General features: G+C 39.6%; 1 protein-coding gene across 1 annotated transcript; it reads left to right on the top strand.

Annotated features, from left to right (window-relative positions):
* Positions 1 to 1784: 1784 nt before the first annotated feature.
* Positions 1785 to 13665, top strand: LOC106936755 (uncharacterized). The gene is made up of 16 exons (XM_015017952.1): positions 1785 to 1814; positions 5855 to 5963; positions 6065 to 6159; positions 6366 to 6734; positions 6819 to 6878; positions 7554 to 7613; positions 7995 to 8083; positions 9165 to 9215; positions 9398 to 9436; positions 10504 to 10695; positions 10791 to 10904; positions 10986 to 11082; positions 11686 to 11801; positions 11881 to 12054; positions 12826 to 12915; positions 13464 to 13665. Exons 2-16 carry the CDS (start codon positions 5857 to 5859, stop codon positions 13581 to 13583), a joined length of 1773 nt encoding a protein of 590 aa, XP_014873438.1. The 5' UTR covers positions 1785 to 1814; positions 5855 to 5856; the 3' UTR covers positions 13584 to 13665.

Raw genomic sequence — 13665 nt, forward strand, 5'->3', positions numbered from 1 at the left:
TTCCTCATTTGGGCCAGTGGTTTATAAATGTATTGCTTTTTTTGTGGTTGTTACTTTGTTTTTCCTTTTTTTTTTTTTTTTTTTTCACAGACAAATGTTGAGACCAAAATAAGGAGCGTAATGTCCTGAGAGAGAAAATCAATTTCATTATCTCATTAGACGCTTGGTTTGCTGCTAATCTTATTTGAGGAGAGAAACCAGAAGTTTAAATACACCATATAAAAAGATATGTCCGCTTTTTTTCCCTCTCACTGTTTGAAGTTAAATCTCTTGTAATTACCAAAATTATTTCTATTTGCTAAATATCACAATAATGAGGGAATTAATATGTCAGAGAGTTATTGATTAATGTCTTTAAAACCAGAAATTTATATAAATTTCCTGAGTATTCAGTAGTGTTGCCTTTGAACTGCATGCCTTCGATCAAATGATTTGGGTTTCCTACCATCAGCTTATAACAATAGTTTGTTGGAGTTCTGCTCCATTCCTCCAGACAGATCTAGTGGAACTCAGTCAGGTCTGTAGGTCGTTTTGCTCTCACATGCCTTGGCAGATCAGCCCACAAATTCAATTTAGATCAAGACAACCCCAAAACAATGACTTTGTTGTCCTTAAGACACTTTGGAACCACTTTGGCTGTATTCTATGGGCCATTATCCATTTGGACAATTCATTCATTTAAACTTCCTGACTGATGTCTTTAGAGGTAGCTTCAATATTGTCCCTTAATGTTCTTGCCTTGTGATGCCATCTATTTTATGAAGTGCACCAGCTCTTCCCCAGTCTTAGGATGGTGTTGATTGGGTACAAGCATCCTGGTTTTTAGTTGTTTTTTTTCCTCCAAATGTTTTGATAGTCATTATGTCCAAACAGTTCCACTTTAGTTTCATCAGACCACAGGACATATCTTCAAGAACAAAGGTCTTTGTTCCTTTGTAAATTTGTGAAACTGCAGTCTGTCATTTTAAGTTAGTTTTGGAGAAATTGTTCCTCTTCGCTGACTGGCCTTTCAGCCCAGTGGCACCACTTGCGCCAGCATCTTCACAAGGCATTTGACTTTTGTTGTGCTGTCTTTTGACTTTTAATCAGGCACTTTTTTTGGCTTCTGATTTACTTCTTCGAAGGGAGATTTTGTACCCAACCTTTTTGTGCTCCTGGTGCCTTGAAAAAGTATCCACATTTGGGATGTTACAACCGCAAAGTGCCGGGTGTAGGTACGCAGTCGGTTGCCTGTTGAACCACCTTCATTCCAATTGGTGCTGAATATCTTCTTGGGTATTTCAATGTGTTTTTGGTTTGATGTAGAGTTGGAGAGGCTGTAATATCAACAGGACAGTTCAAAAATGGGAATTACACAAGTTTTGTCCTTTTATTCAACACATGGTACAAAACTTTAAAAGCCCAGTTGAACAGTTGTCCTCTCATCATACATGAAGTCTAAGAGTCTATATAACACATTATCATGATTAATTGCTTAATTTCTTATTGTGACAGGCTTAGTTCCAACAGTCCAAAGGGAGTATGGATTATCTGTGCCAGAAAAGCAGTAATGTCACCCTGTCTTCACATGTATTTGTGTGAAAAGACTATGCTGCTCATTCTGGATAAAGTCCCCTTTTGTCTGTTTTTGCACATGATCCCTGGTAGAACTTAAATCAGATTTCTTTTTTCCCCCAGGGGAATGTTTTCATCTTCCTGACACTTTTTTCTGTTCACATTTTCACACGTCTGCACAGGCAGTTCTGTACGAGGCATGGAACCCCGTCTCGTCTTTTCATTACAAATACGACTGTCCAACAATTTGAGAAAGAACGGTAATTTGTTGTGTTTAGTCTAGCTTTGCAAAATGCAGCTTTTAAAGAAGATAATTAAGCTTTGTGCTGAGGTATCAGGTCACGCTGACCGGGGAGGGAGTTGGCATGTCCACGAATTACAGTGCAAACTGGTCCCTCAGTTCATTTTCAGATGCATTAAGAAAAGGAAATGCTTAAACGGTTTTTCTTCTCTTTGCTGTTGCTGTGGAGTCCAAATATTTTGAAACAGTTTTATCTCTTTTGTCAGGTAGGATCAGTGCTATGGTTTCAAAAATATGCTTCAACTAGAAATGGCATAATTTTGCATCTCTGTTTTTTTTTTATCAGTTGAGTAGCCTTTTCATCAAATACTTTTTTATAACAGAGTAACTTCTTGGATGGCTACTTTTTACTTTTATTTGAGTAAAAATATGTTGATATAGTTCTACTCTTAAGTACAGGCTTTTAGCACCTCAGTAAGTAATGAAAATGTAAATAATTCTCCTTTTCTTGTGGAAGCTGAGATAATTCACTTTTGCATCATAATTTTAAAGCACATTTGATCAACATTGCCATTCTGACCCACTCTCATCCTGAAAATATGTTCAGTTGGAGAAAAATGAATGTACAACGCCTTGATGAATCGGTATTTTTTTTTACCCACCTGTAGTTTACTGTCCATCGTATCAGAATGACCTTCTTCTGTTGCCTCTGTTGAAAATCTGATAAGATATAAACAATGGAGGCTTCCATGCAAATGAATGCATTGCACGAGAAGCCTGGTGGTTATCATGAGAGAGGAAAAATACTATTAATATCTAATCCCTAAACTCTACCTCGGTGTTGTTTAGTGTTACTGTAGCAGTTCTGACCTTTATTCTTCAGTGTGAAGATGTATTCCACAGTGTGGAGTCACCCCTGTGTGTGTGTGTGTGACATGGTTCAGAAGAGAAACACACACTGTCTTGTTATTTATTGTAAACAGAGAAAGGCCTGTTTCCACTGCACTGGAAGGCACAGTTAGCATGATGATGCTATTACTGTCTGCTTGCATAAACATCACCTCTTCCTGGTTTACCTTTTTTGCTTTAACCCAGCGGCAGCTGGTAAACAGACAGAAGGTAATGTTGAGCCTTTATGCCAGACAAGATATCTTTGGAAAAAACGTTTGTGTCTCATTTCCCTACTAATGCTAATTAGTCAATATGAAATGTTTGGACGACAGTGTTTTCTGTGTGCATGCGTGCTGTCATACAGACTTCCTGTCTGTTGGGTCGGAACTGCCACAGCTTCCCCTTCTGTCATCATCTGCCGCTCTTTTTTAGTTAGTGTTGTAGTTACGCTCGGCTGCACATTCAAACCCACGTTAATGACTTAAGGATTCCTGCTAACTTTGACCAGGGTAAGAATTTAAAAATTTAAGACGATACAAGTTTCTTTCTCTGCTGAAAGTTTGACATCTCGGTTTTGTTCTCGTGAGTTGAGCGTTGGCTGTCTCTCTGCTGGGTAACACCCTGTCGAGAAGATGGACTGATGATTAGAACCGGGTTCTTTCTAAGTCTTCACCTGTTTGAATTACTAAGTTATGAGTAACTGCTCAAATAAGTTTGTTCAGTTTATGGGTCTATTAATATATGGCCATAATGACACCCACCGCTCTGGGAGCCTGTAGTTACAACTTTAGCTCTTCTTAGCATGCTAATGTGTTTCCACTAATAGAGCTTGCATTAAGGTTCATTCTCCTTTTGCTTTTTCTCATTTTCTAGCCACAAACTTAAATGTTTTTTTAATTTTATGTGATGCACAAACTCAAAGTAACACATTTTTGTGGAGTGGAAGTATTTATTTGTACAGCACATTTCAGCAACACATGCAGTTCAAATTGCTTTACCTGATTAAAAACATAACAATTATGAACATAAAACATCACATTTTCTCAAATGCCATAATCTAAAGTCATCATAGTCAAATATTGGAATGAAGACGAGAATTTTTCAATGTTCCAGTTAATATTGGCAAAAAAAAAAAAAAAAAAAAAAAAACTTTAAACAGATGGGGTTTTGACCTTGCTTTGAAGGAACTCAGTGTTTGGCTTTTTTGCAGTTTTCTGGAAGTTTGTTTCAGATTTGTGGTGCATGAAGACAGACTGCTGCTTCTGCATGTTTGGTTCTGTCTCCGGGTAAGCAGAGACTAGAACCAGAGGGAGGTTTGCACAAGGACAACAGCTCTATGACGTATTTTTGTTCCAAGCCATTCAGTGATTTATAAACTAACAACAGTATTTTAGAGTCTATCCTCTGAGCTACAGGGAGCCAGTGTAGGGACTGAGATGATGTGAACACAAGCAGCGATGTTCTGGATCTGCAGAACATTGCAGATCCAGCTGTCTGATTAACTTCTTAGGCAGACCTATGAATAAACTATTGCAGTAATCAATGTGACTAGAGATAAACACATGGATGAGTTTTTCTAGATCTTGCTGTGACATTAGACCTTTAATCTTGGAGATGTTCTTCAGGTGACAGAAGACCGACTTTGTGACTGTCTTTATGTGACACTGAAGGTTCAGGTCAGAGTCCATCACTACCCCCAGATTTCAGGCCTGATCTGTAGTTTTTATCTGTGATACTGAAGCTGTATGCTGACTCTAGATTATTCCTCTCAGTTCCAAAGACAGTAACGTCAACATATCAGGTGTGTAGTTTTAGCGTAGAGCTCTCCAGAGCGTTGGCACAGTCAGGTGTAAAGCTGTGAGCAATTTACTCTGATGCCTTGTGTTACTGGCAGGTAATGATGTTTGAGCTTATCCTGCAAGTGTGACCACAAGCTAACAAAGCAGCTGGGACCAGGTTGCTCCCTCCTTCTATCAGTCTTCTTTGATTGAACAGTAAGGTATTTTCCTTTAAGTTCACCAGCTCTGTTGAGGTCTGCAGGTGGTACGTGTGTGTTTTTGTTTGCATCAGATCGCAGGAACAATTGTTTGTATGTCCTGTAGAGCTGCACTTATGTACTCCTGCTGTGTAACCCCAGGGAGTGTGCAGTATTAGTTGGATAACATGTGCCCAAGATTAACTGCAAAAGCGCCTTTTAGAGACTTAACTGTTGGCATGGCTACCACCACCGCTGCTGCTTTGTTATGTTTCACTGCTGCTGTGCCACCACAGCATGTTGCTGCTCCTACAGTTGTATCCACTGCTATTATTATGGCTGTGTGAATGAAATATTATTATTATAAATTATTAAATTATTCCCAGTTGGGATGTGGAGACTCTGCATGTCTTTCCTGTGAGCATGAATTTGTTGTTAAAATAAATTTCAGTTATTGATGGTGAATTAAAAAAAATCAATCGGTGTGATCGTAAATGTATTTTTTTTACTAATTTCTCCATTGTTCAATGGAAGGATCAGTAAATATCAGTAAATTTGAAGATATGATTAAATGTAGTTACTGTGTAAAGTTTAGTGATACAAACCACACTATTTTTAAGTAAGTGCGTCCAGAAGACGCCCGTTTCAAATGAGATTTTTTTTTTAAGAACAATGTTTGTGTTTGTGGCGCTATGAATGCTGAGCCATGCAGTCACCTGAAAAATAAGTAATACGTAGGGTTTTTTTTTTTACATAATCTTTATCGTTATCATGATAGTTCCTCAAAATATCGCAATAAAATTCTAAGTCTATATCTCCCACTCGTTGTATATTGTCTTTAACTGATATTTACCAGTCTTATATATATTACTACCCTTCTGACATCTTGAAAAGAAACAGGCAGCCTGCTGGCTTCACCATTGCTTCCCACAATCCTTTGCTACATCAGCGTTACTGTCACATGACCAAACAAATATGTCATGACGAACCTTTTCCTTTTCCTGTCTAGAAATTAATGGCAATAAACGATATTAGCAGTTCCTAATATCGACCCCATTTCATTTATCAAACTGAAACCGATACGTTAAAACTGACTAATTTCAGCCAATACTGATGTTGGTGCCGATATATTGAGTATCGCTAGTAAAACTAGCTTTCTTAATCCTATGATTTTTTTCATCATATCTCTTCAGTCATGGCTCGTAGGAGTTCTCGCCTGGTGTCTGGTGGCTACTACCATTCAGATGAGGAATCCGACTCCAGCAGTGTGACCAACATATCCTACAGAGAAAACCCTGTCAAGCAAGTATCTCCAGTATTTGTGTGCAAAGCATGGATTCTGGCTTGGAAATCCAACTCTAGTCCCATGTGTGATTGTTCTCTGACGGCCATTTGTCCTCCAGGGTTTTCAAGAAGAAGTCCGGAGGTCGGAGGTCGGCTTCCCGCACCAGCAGCAACTGCAGTTCTGCCAGCCCAGAAACTCCGGTCCCTGAGCCAGGTCAGTAGACTCTGTGAACTCCTGAACATTTAGTCAGATCTCTGTTGTAGAGCTCTTTTCAAAACAGCAACGCTAAATAATTACTAATTTAACAAAGCAATAATAATTAGACAGCTAATTAAATGTCCTGTCGTCCGTCACACTGAGGAAGCACCATCCATGTGGGAGTGGGACAATCTGACACGCAGCTCTCTGTTCCCTTCCAGGTCTGACGGCAGGGAGCGCTCCCACCCTATCGCCCCTGAGGAGCGTCACCTTCGCCCCCACCGCGCCGACCCCTCGGCCGGCTCTGACTCCATCACCTCCTCAGAACCACACGTCCAAGCAATGCTACTCGATGACCCCGGAGAGGAGCTCTTCTCCTGGCCACTGCGGCGCCGGGCTGCCGCCCAGATCCAAAATCAAGGAGCAGAGTCAAAGTGGCGTCGACAGCTCAGGGTACTCGTCTGCCGAGGGCCCCTACAGGAAGCCTTCACCTGCTCCCAGCACAACCAGATCCCCGCCTGGCAATAGTGGTGCAGCTCCCAGTCCAGGATACAGGAGCAGGATCAGTGGTGCCTTTTCTAATCTAATGAGTGAGAACTACTTTGTGTTTTATATCTGTGTGTGCGTGTTTCTGTAGAACCCTAATGAAAGTCTTTGTCTCTACTCTGCGACAGATTCAGCCTCAGTGATGGCTGCTCATGCTCACAGAAAAGTGCTTCATCTCACATCTTCAGGTTCGTCATCTTTAGATGTGTTTCCACTGACCATACAACTGAGCAATTTCACATTTCGAAAATAAATTAGCTTAATGGAAACACGTAATTTTGAAACTTTTTTTTTTTTTTTTTGCTAAAAAGTTTTGGCGCTAGGGTATATAGAGTAGGAGGGTTTTTTGGGGTTTTTTTTTACCGTATCGGTATTTTGCAAAACTGCTAAGTTTGCCAAGAGAAGAGAAGCAGGTTTGTCACCTGTTGCTTTGTTTCGGGACACAGCTTGTGCGTGAGATTTATGGGCGTACTAGAAACAGACAACAAAGGTTCCGACTTGATATGTAAAATACCAAAATACTTTGGTGTTCAAAAAATAAAAAAAGCAATTAATTGCTTTCTAAATTTGTACACCTTAAAATCTAGAAATAAACATCAGTTGTCGATATCGGACTGATACATTAAAAAAGTGACTAACAATAACATCGGACAATAACGATATTTTTGCTGATGAATGGTGCATACCTAGACAACGCCAGTATTTTTATTACTTTATTACTTTTTAACATCTGCCTGTGGATCATAAGCTGCTTTCACATGCTGATATTTATGTAAAAATTGCTTCTTGTGATTTTTCTAGCTTATAAAAATATCTCTGTAAGTAAAACATGAGTTCTCTCTCTCATATATCTACCGATTCAGTCAGGGACCGGACGAAGAAGGCTCTCCTGCTGGTCCTCCTGCTCCTCATCATACTTCTGTGTAAGTTACGCCAACATTCAACATATCTGAGCCTGCTTGGTTGTCTGGTTGATGTTTTAGCCTCGTGTTAAAGACACAAGCATTAATCTAGCAGATCTGTGGAGATCTCTGCAGATCACGTTTCTTTTTAGCGAAAGCAGGACACGCCCTTTTGCAGCGCTGCTAGAGCTGCTGTCGTGTGAAGGGCATAAACTGATCGAGAGCAGGGTTTTCCCCAGGAAATCAGACGAGGTGGCAGGGTCTGACTCAAAGCAGCCGTGTTTCATGTTCCACCCCACAGTGACCCAACATGTCACGCACCAGTTCAATGACGCTGTAGTTACTGTGTGTTTCTAACTGCTTTATCTGAAGCGTTGTTTTTCCTCTTTTCTTTTTCTCCAGGTATTTGGTTGCTTCTTCCTTTTCTCACCTCTTTCGTCGTTCGCACACAACCCGAGATTCGACCCAGCACCTTCCACACAACTGTGGTGGTAGGACTCGGCTACAGCTTGTGTGCTTCTCTGTGTGTCTGTGCTGGATAAGCTGGTTTCCATGGTGCACTGCTGGGAAAAACTATTCTTCCCTCTTACAGATTCGTTCTGTTCTCACTAGCGATGCGCCGATCCGATATTGATATCTCTATCAATATTGTTATTGAAATAAATTGTAGATTGGGTATCTGTGACAATGTGGCTGATCCATAAGAGTCGATCTATTCATTCTAGTCCTGTCCTTTGAGTGACGTGATGCTTTATTATTTATTTTACATTTCGAATTCCTAATTGCACTTTGTGAAACATTTGAAATAAAGTGTGTTGCAGTTTATTTGTGCGTGTTTGGTCAAAGTAGTCAGCATGTTGTTTTTGTCATTATTTATTTTACATTGGTTGTTCGACTCAACAAATTAAAGTTGTTTTTCACAACAAGCTTGTGACGGTATTTGTGTAATTAGCTGTGTTCTTTACTGGTGCAGAGTTATCAAATAAATTTGTAATTCGGTACATGTATGCCTGTGTTTAAAAAGAAAAGAAACGTTTTAATCCAGTTCAGCTGTGTTTCCGTATCAGATCGGTATCGTACGATACTAAACTTCAGATATTGGTATCGGAAGCGAAAAAAGTGGATCCGTGCATCCCTAGTTTTTTGATACTTTGTAAAACAGAAATATTCCACGTCCTCCAACAAATTCTGATATCAGACAAAAGTTAATCGGAGTAAATTCAAAAGCTGCATTTTACTTCACGAGTCACATGCAGGCCTGATCTCTGCAGAGTTTTAAAGTGAAAATCAGTTCTAGCTAAATACTCCAACTCACATTTAGACTAACGTGAAAAAAACTAACTTTCTGAAGGTTTGTGTTTGCTGTCACATAACAACGTACTTTGTAGAAAGGGCATCATGTCCACAGTCAAAACATGGTTTTAGTATGTAGTGAGAGCATGAAGAGGTGTGAACATTTATTTACAACCTGCTTGTTTTAAAAGATGTCGTGTGTGTGTTAGCTTTGCTCACAGCTGTGATGTTTTTTCACCTTTGAGTTGATTATTAAAAGTATATTTTTCTTCCATCCAGGATCCAGACGTCGTTTCTGCTGCTGTACAAGCAAAGATGCAAGATTTTCTGGTAAGACAAAGGAAATGCATCAATAGACAAAAAACTAGAGATAAATTTAACATTTGTAATATTTAGTTATTGCAAATGGTATCGAACAATAAATGAAATAAGTTGGTTAGAATGGATTCGAGGCCTGATCCCTGATCCAGAAACAGATTTTTATTAAATCTGTTTGTGTTTTTCTGTCCCAGGTGGCACTTCAGCTGAAACAGGAACAGCTTCTCTGTCAGGTTGGTTTACTTTTGTGTTTGTTCCTCTTTTTTTTTTTGGTACATTTATCCAGCTGTCATGGCAGTATCTATGGTGATCAATTAATACAAAGCAAAGAAAAATCAAAATCAGAACAACCTTCACACATTTTCTCTTCAGCTGCCAGATATCACTTGACAAAAAGAGAAAATGTCATTATTGCATTTTAGCATATAAATGGCATACAAAAGTGATTTTTGTATGTTTTGTTGGAGAAATTTTAAAATAAAAAACAACTAAATGAATCCATTCACCTCTGAGGCACAATGATAACAGCAGAAGCAAAATTATGCAATTTTAACCCATCAACAAATTTAGATTTTAATTTGACTGAAAGCATTGCCTTTATATTTATGTATCAACAAACTGGCTGGAAAACAGTGAATTTGTTCTCAGTTGGCTGAACCAAATCCAGTGTTCTGTTTTATTATATATATTTTTTATGTCCTTTAATGAGACGTTTCTGTTGTTATTTAAGATTCTTAAAAGAAAATGAGGTTCAGTTAAACTTGGCTCAGCTTCGCCTACAGTGACCTCTGGTGCCTGAGATGTGAAACTGCAGAAATTATATATTTTTTGTTGGATTCTTTTATTTGTGGCTGCAGGTTTAAAAACTAGTGTGCTTTATTTTTAATAACTTTGATTATACATTGACAAAAATATATTTAATAGCTCTTATGTCTAACATTTTTAACCTCATCACTTTAATTTTCTGATATCACTGGGATCGGAGTAGGACACGATGTGTCGGTTTAGAATAACTTCTTTTCTCCAAGTACATAAAATCATTATTGGAAAACTGCTTTTTGTGTTTATCTTAGTTTGATACTAAAATGTCTCTGAGAATCTGAATCGTGAGAGTAATTAAATAAGCCAAAACAGAAGAAATCTGGGAGTGGGGTTGGGAGTGGAGGGCAAATACTTTCTCATAGTCAGTCTGTACACAATGTGCAGAATGAGTGTGTGATTATTTTTGATAAATAACTGCCTGTCCGTAAGGAGCTGCTGTATCCACACCCACCAGCTTCTCTGTATCTTTCTTCCGCAGCTGAAGGAGAAACATCAGCTGGACGTGGATTTCCTGAAGGCGAAGATCGAGGCGGACTCTGACATCCGCCGCCTCCTGCAGCAGGAGGTTTCTGGTCTGGGGAAGCAGATGGAAAATCATCAGATGGACAGCCGCTCCACTGCCGCCAGCCTCAGCCTCAAGATCCAAACTCTGGAGACCCAGAATGCCAAGGTAACCCACGGAAACGTGTCTGACTGGCGGAGACGTTTCCTCCCTCCACCAGCACTTTGTTCCGGTTTCACTATGGCCCCTCTCTGTTGCTGTAGTTGTCCCAGGAGCTGTCCTCCATGCAGGCGACGCCGCCTCCAGACTCCGCCCACAACCAGCTCACACCAGAGCTCCAGCTGGCCATGGAGAAGTGGCTCATTGACCGCATCAAGGTAGCCAGTCTGGACATCGTCATGGAAGTGTGAACTCCTAAATGTGTGTGTTTCTTACTGTTGGCTCTGTTCTTCAATCAGGAACAGGAAACAAACAAGCTGGAGGTCAAAATGGACTGCACAGGGTGTAGACGTCCAGAGGCGGACAAAATGCCTGACTTTGCTCTCGAGACTCAAGGTCAGAGGTTTAAAATCTCCTGCATGATGTTTGTGTTTAAAATTCTACCAAGCCTGCTTCGTTTGGTAGGGAAGCCGAGACCACAGATACTTTCCCCCGATGGTTTTCTCCAGATAACAAACTAATTTGATGATGGTTTTCTAGATAAGTTCACTTCCAGATCGCTTTGTTGAGATAAGTTGATTGGTGTGTATGTGTGTTTTAAGCCTGATTCCATTCTGCCTGTCATGACAACCTGAGAGGAGTTCTAAGTGTAAGTCATGGCATGTGTGTGTAACCATAACTTATTATCTCCAGAAAACCATCAAAAAACTAAATCACGATAACGGAAGAAGCTCTATCATCTGAAGAAAACAGTTATTATTTTCTGATAACAAAACATAAATAAACTACGCAAATATGACATTTCTTGGCTTCCTTAGGTTTGATGTTTTTTCAAATAAAAAACCCCCCAGAAATATTTAAATGTTTATATCAATCTGAACGTTCTTCTTAGTGTGTGTAAAATATCTGTTCTTTTTAATTGTGCATTGAAGACACACAATGACCTTTTCTTCTTTCCATTAACCCGGTCTTTTTGTGTGTGTGTGTGTGTGTGTGAAGGTGCCAGCATCGTCAGCACGCGGTGTTCAGAGACGTATCGCATTCGCTCGGCGTGCATCGTTCTCTTTGGTTTCCCTCTCTGGTATCCGTCTGAGAGCCCGCGCACCGTCATCCAGGTACGACATCCTGTTTGCTCCGTCGCTAAACGTTAGTTTTCCCAGGCAGGCTTGCTAACGAAGCCTGCTGTCCCTCCAGGGTTACCCGGTGCTGCTCCCTGGGAAGTGCTGGGCGTTCCACGGCGTCCAAGGTAGCCTGGTCATCTCTCTGTCTCACCCCATCAGAATAAGTCATGTGACTCTGGACCACCTGCCTCGCTACAACTCCCCCACCGGCCACATCGACTCGGCACCGAAAGACTTTGAAGTCTACGTGAGTTCTACGATGCTCCACACATTATTTTTTTGTTTTGTGTGTCCTGGTAGCTCAAACAAAACTCTGTGGTGGGACTGGTTGCCTTGCAGTGTCAGTGACATGTTTTGCTCTACAAATCACTCCTTTCAGCCGATTTGAATACATTTGTGGCACCACATGCCTTTCAGGCAGCAAGTCAGCCGGTTACAAAAATGACAATAACACACAGCAACATAAAAGAGGAAAAATGAATAGTGATTCTAATGTCAATAATGGCTAACTTTCTGTAATTATTTCAGCTGGTTCATTAGCGAATATAAAATGTAGAGATTTGTTCATGTCTTCCAGTGTATTTAAACTGAGTGTAAAAAATATTCCTTGGCAAATATTGGAGCTCACAAATGTGATGCACTGAGTTTATTATGTCATTTCTATTTCAGAAGATCTAACTGAGCCTTAACTGTGCTCCAGACCTTCATATTGCTAATCTTGTATGAAACATATTATTATAATTAATATTTTGTATTATTATTATTATTATTATTATTATCTGTGGTGGAACTTGATTTAAAAAAGAAAAACAACTTGCACATAATAGTTTTTTCCAGTAAAAAAGTTAAATTGAACTCCCAGTGGCTTTGTCAACCATCGCTGTTGTTTGTAGTTGTGCGTCAGATTTACCAGAAACGTTTCAAAAATAAAATAAAAAAGAATGTGATTAATTGCGTTAACATGCATGTAGAGGGAGCTTCATTAAGAGCAGCTTTCCTCTGTTTCTTTCTCTTCCAGGGATTGAAAAATGACACAGAAGAAGGAACGCTGCTCGGGACGTTTTTTTATGATGAAGACGGAGAGTCAACTCAGACATTTAAACTGCCTGTAAGTTCAAATTGGTCTCTGTTATGCGGTGATGTATTAGGGATATTGTAAATTAAAATAAAAAAGAGTTTCAGAAATTCAGAAAGAGTTTCACCAAAAGTTTCAGAAATTTTGAGATTCATCTCAGAAATTTTGTACAAAAGAACTTCGAAATTTCTGAGTTTGAAAAGTCGAAACTTTTCTAGAAAAATAACTTAAAAAACTTTAGATTAATCTCAGAAGTTTCCTAGAAAGAAACATGGAAATTTCAGAGCATCAAAAGTGGAAAATGTTTGACTTGCAAAAAATGTTTTACTTTTAATACTCAGAAGTTTCCGAGTTTGTTTTCTAGCAAACTTTTGATTTTTCAAACTCTTTCAATTTCTGAGATTTTTTGGAAGAAATGTTCCCCTCCTTCACTTTTCTATCTGCAACATCCCTAATAACCCGTCGTACTACCAGTACATCTTGTTCCTGTTTCCATAGTAACAGAATACAGTCTAACTCTTCACTAATCTCTCTTCCTCTCCTCTCTTCCATTTGTCTTCCTCTCCCCTGCTCTCGCTCAGAACCCCAGTGACGAGGTGTATCGGTTCGTGGAGCTGAGAGTTCTCTCTAACTGGGGTCACGTCGAATACACGTGTCTTTACCGGTTCCGTGTCCACGGAAAGCTCGCCGCCCACGTTTGAGAATCCCTCTGCATCACGTGTTTATAGACATGAAAGTTCTCCCTTATTGTCCGATGAGTAAAGGACTCGTTTCTACTGAAAA

This window comes from Poecilia latipinna, unplaced genomic scaffold, assembly GCF_001443285.1.
Source record: "Poecilia latipinna isolate Pla-1442-1.1 unplaced genomic scaffold, P_latipinna-1.0 Scaffold77, whole genome shotgun sequence".
NCBI lineage: Eukaryota > Metazoa > Chordata > Actinopteri > Cyprinodontiformes > Poeciliidae > Poecilia > Poecilia latipinna.

What these genes read in the sequence shown, in the direction of transcription:
- LOC106936755 (XM_015017952.1), top strand. Translation starts at nt 5,857, where the DNA reads ATGGCTCGTAGGAGTTCTCGCCTGGTGTCTGGTGGCTACTACCATTCA. An exon ending in CAAAGATGCAAGATTTTCTG is followed by an intron (nt 9,216 to 9,397) that starts GTAAGACAAAGG and finishes TTTCTGTCCCAG; the next exon opens with GTGGCACTTCAGCTGAAACA. An exon ending in CTTTGCTCTCGAGACTCAAG is followed by an intron (nt 11,083 to 11,685) that starts GTCAGAGGTTTA and finishes GTGTGTGTGAAG; the next exon opens with GTGCCAGCATCGTCAGCACG.